The sequence below is a fragment of the Vulpes lagopus genome, chromosome 1, assembly GCF_018345385.1.
Source record: "Vulpes lagopus strain Blue_001 chromosome 1, ASM1834538v1, whole genome shotgun sequence".
NCBI classification, from domain to species: domain Eukaryota; kingdom Metazoa; phylum Chordata; class Mammalia; order Carnivora; family Canidae; genus Vulpes; species Vulpes lagopus.
The window spans coordinates 91,835,339-91,839,972 of NC_054824.1; the positions used below are offsets into that span (position 1 = coordinate 91,835,339).

The 4,634-nt window shown below is 36.6% G+C and overlaps 1 protein-coding gene across 1 annotated transcript; it reads right to left on the reverse strand.

Annotated features, from left to right (window-relative positions):
- Nucleotides 1-2,404: 2,404 nt before the first annotated feature.
- On the reverse strand, nt 2,405-3,391 carry CCDC54 (coiled-coil domain containing 54). The gene has a single exon (XM_041744266.1). The coding sequence runs from the start codon at nt 3,389-3,391 to the stop codon at nt 2,405-2,407; it is 987 nt and encodes a 328-aa protein (XP_041600200.1).
- Nucleotides 3,392-4,634: the final 1,243 nt, after the last annotated feature.

Consider the following 4,634-nt stretch of genomic DNA (forward strand, 5'->3'; position numbering starts at 1 on the left):
AAAAACAGGTTAAAATGAATATGGTACAGAATCCCTGAAGAGAAAAATGAGATCCATAAAAGAGTTGAAATAGGCTATCAGTGCTTTACATTTATAAAATGCTTGGTGGCGTTTATTACCCATGTTCCCTACTGGCTCCACTCCTGTACTCTTCCTGGTACACTGCCCTCACCACCTCCTCCTCACTACGCTCCTTACTGCAAGGCTCGTCAACCTTTTTTCCACTCTGCTCCCAGGAGCACTTTGGCTTTTTTCCATTCCCATCTCTTGTGCATTAGTTGTGCATGTACCCATTTTATTTGTCCCATTTGATGTTATATATCTATAGTATAGGGAATGTCTTCTACTTTTCCTTTATCCCCCGTGATAGAAATATTTCATTAGCAAACACTGAAGAAATATTTACTAAGTTAACATAATTATTTCCATTAGCAAACACTGAAGAAATATTTACTAAATTAACATAATGATTTCCTTCTAACACATGACAAAACGAAGCTAGCGGAGATGAAATAACAGGTTGTTAAGTGTAGAATTTGACTGTTCAGAACTAAGGTCTTCCAGTTCCCTCAGCTCTTTCCCTATTCTTTACCTCTCTAGAGCCGCTAGGCAAGTGCTAGGGGGCATGTAAGGGGAGAAAGAGTGAAAGCATGCATTAATACAGAAGCCTGGAGTACCTGGGTGACTCAGTCAGTTGGGTGTCTGCTTTCGGCTCGGGTCATGATCCTGAGGTCCTGGGATCAAGCCCCACATCGGGCTCCCTGCTCAGTGGGAGGCTTGATTCTCCCTCTTTCTCTGCCCCCCTGGCTCCCACTCTCGCTCTCACTCTCTATCTCAAATAAATAAATAAAATCTAAAAAAAAAATATGAAAGTCCAGATGACGTAGGCAAATATCAAGTGAATCACTTTTTACTCTCCCAGAATCCAGTTGTTATGTCATTTATCTGTGTCATCACTGATGTGAGTCCTTTGTTACTCTCTGATGTAGGGTCATACCCAAGATGCTGAACTAGAGCTCTGGTTGTTCTTAGGATATCTCTGATGGCAAAGAAATACATAGAGATCGTTAGTGCCCTTTCCAGAATCATATGTTATGTTATTAGCACAGATATCCCATTTAAAACAAATCCTCTTCATATACAGCCTTGCTTGGAGGACTTATAGGACTACCATCCATGTAGCACCTGTCACACATGGATGTATTTTAAAAGTTATTTTGTGTACAAATATTATCTGTAAATTAGTAAAGAAAGATCAAATAAAATGTATTTGTAAGTGAGAAAAGTCATAACATATAATTATGATCAGGCTGGTGCCAAATAGTCCTGTGTCTTCTTGTCATCCTTCTCCCTTAGTTTCCTCTATACCCACCTTAGCTCCTTTCTTCCTCATTTGAAATTGGGCTTTTCTTAGCTACCTGCCAAAACCCTCCTTTCGAGTTATTAACTGAGAATAATTTAAAGTGGTACATTTATTTTATTTTTTTTTTAAGTGGTACATTTAACCAAGAATATTTGTAACAGCACAGAATTCTCCATTGGTAGATTTCATTTGCTGAGTTAAGTGGTGAGGGAAACATGTTTTTGCAGCTACTCTGCATGGTATTTAGCAAAATTACATCATGATGGCAATGACCTATTATATCTAAAAATGAAGCGCACTCTGGATATGTAGTATGGGGCCCATACCAAAAAAAGACCTTGTCATACAAGAATTTTTGGTAGCACAGTGTTGAGATCTAACTTGGTTCACACATGCCTTTTTAGATTTTCTTCTTTCCTCTGTATCAAACCTACATGACATGGGATTTATATCATTTCATGAAAATGTAAAAAATATCCAATAACATCCCCCTTTGTTTGATGGAGGTGAAGCTGAAGCTGAAACAAAAAAAAAATCCCATTTTTGCAAAGAATATTTTTCTGGCAGTAACTTGTCTTTTCACTGCCCTTTATTTTTATAACTCTAACTTTGGTAGCTCTGATAGTGTTTTTTCATTGTATACTGTTTAAAATTTTGTTAGTGGAGTCTGTCTCTGGTAACACAGATCTTATCTACAAATGCCACTAACACAGGAGGACATAGGAAACTGATGTGGGGACTACCAGATGTGTTCTCCATTCCCTTGGCCCCTTTATTCTTTCCTTCCAATTATCTATGACATGGGCACTGGGTGATTCCTTATGAATTGCCTTTAAGAAAACAAGAACAATGATAGAAAATGCATCATGATTATCCAATGGGATGATCCATCTTAGCTTACCTGAGACATACAGAAACTTCATAGACAGTGAGCCCACAGTGAGCAAACTACCAAGGACATCTCAAACGCCACAAAGATGTGTCAATGCTTGGAACAATCAGTTTACATTTATTTTGTACCAAACAAAGCAGAAAATAACTCTATAGTCGAGTTACTTCTTCTTTTGAGGAACCAAAAAAACAGTAAATATAGTTGAAAACAGAGAGACAGAATGTAGTCAAACTTGAAATAAGCCCAGTGAATGGACAATATCTCTGGGTTACAAGTTGTGGTTCCTCAGGAGAGATGGCTGGCCTAGAAAGAAGCCATTGGATGAATTCTTCTAACTCTGTAGCACTGAGGAAAAATCTCCACTTTCCTCCATGGACAAAAGTTAGCTTGATCCATGTACTAAAGTCTGGGTAAATATAAATATTTGACTTTGCTTTCTTAAAGCTTCTTAATGCATTTTGATGGTTATTTTTTCCCAGAGTTTTAACTTTGGGGGAAATTGTTTTCTCTTCAAGATGATCAGTGAGCTCAGGATAACTGGGCACGTTTTCTGGTTCTGCTGAAGAGATTCCATACTCTGTAGAAGCCAAGGTGTTCTTCAGAGTTTCTGGTTGTATGAGTTTGTGAAGTTGTTCTATGATCTCTTTACCCCTTTCTCCTTCTGGAACTTCTAAACAATGTATGGTGGAGCAAGAATTCTGGTTTTCTAGTTCTGTCACCTTCTTCTTTAAAGCATTGATGTCCTTTTTCATTGAGAAGATATCTTTAGTTATTGTGCCTTGTTTGTCTTCATTAATATTCATTCTGGTTTCCAGGATCTCTATCTGCTTCTGATAAAAGTCAATCTTTTCCTGGATTTTGGATACTACACTGACAATGTCAGTCAGTTGGCTGACGAGTTCAATTTGGGCAGTTTTAATATCTTGGAGCATTGCTCTAAGACTCATTTCTTCATCAGTAGTGATGTCATCTTTATCACAATCATAGGAAGTCGAGGTTGGATCTCTAGTTGAATCTGGGTGCTGGTTCTTATATTTATGGTAAACATTTTTAAGAGATCGTCTGATCTTGGAGAGATTTGAAGTCCACATCTGCCCAGCAGCAGCTTTTACCCTTTTGGTTTGAAGTCTGTACATCTTTCATAATAAAAGAAGAGATAGGGTGTTGGGAAACCTGGCCAAAACCAAAGGAAGAAGCAGTATCAGAATGAAAGATCTTTTTCTTACTATTTGCTGGATGTCTTTCCTGATAACATCATTGAATGCCCTATGGAGAACATTGAGGGCAAGAGTAGGCACTCTTAGGTGGTTAGCTCCTTATGGGGCGGTCCAACTGGAGAGCTCTGTGACATAATGGCCAACTGCGTGGAATCCTTTAAATGGTAATCATTGACCTGGTGCTGATGTCACAATAGCACCTGGCTTGAAATATATTTAATCAGGGTGGCTCAGTTGGTAAAGTGTCTGACTCTTGAACAGTTCAGATCTTGATCTCAGGGTCATGAATTCAAGCCCCACATTGGGCTCCACACTGGGCATAGAGCCTACTTAAAAAGAGGGCAATCATTCTCAAAAATTTGTCTCACAGGACACTTTTTACTCATAAAAATTGAGGAATTTTTTATGCAGGTTATATTAATATCCCATATTAGAAATTAAAGCTAAGAAAGTCTTAAGATCAATTTATTAAAATAAAAAATTAAACTCATTACATCTTAAAATAAATGACACCTTTTTATGAAAAATAATTATATTTTCCAAAAGAAAATAAGTGATTACATATTTGCAAAAGTTTTAAATACCTGGATTAATAGAAAACAGATTGATTCTAATATCTGCTTCTGCATTATTTCTGTTGTGATATCTTGTTTTGGTTGATGGATATGAAGAAAATATGGCCTCATAGAGATATGTAAGTGGAAAGGAGAGAGTATTTTAACAGACTTTTCTAATAATTGAAGAGTTTATTCTTTGCTACTCTGCCAAAATTTGACAAATGATAATTGTTTAAAAATTAGTTGTCATGTGTTACCTTAGACCAGATCAGTACTCTTACATTAAAATTCATTGGTCTATCTTCCATTTTAAATACGTGTAATACTATACATTGGTCATTCAGAAAATAATGATTCACTGAATCATGAAGATCTTCCAAATGATAACTAATTTTATTATATAATATCAAAATATCATATTTATTTTTTTTTTTTTTTTTTTTTTTTTTAAAGGCTTTCCTTTTTTTTTTTAATTTTTTTTTTTTTTTTTTTTTTTTTTTTTTATTTATGATAGTCACAGAGAGAGAGAGAGAGAGGCAGAGACACAGGCAGAGGGAGAAGCAGGCTCCATGCACCGGGAGCCCGATGTGGGATTCGATCCCGGG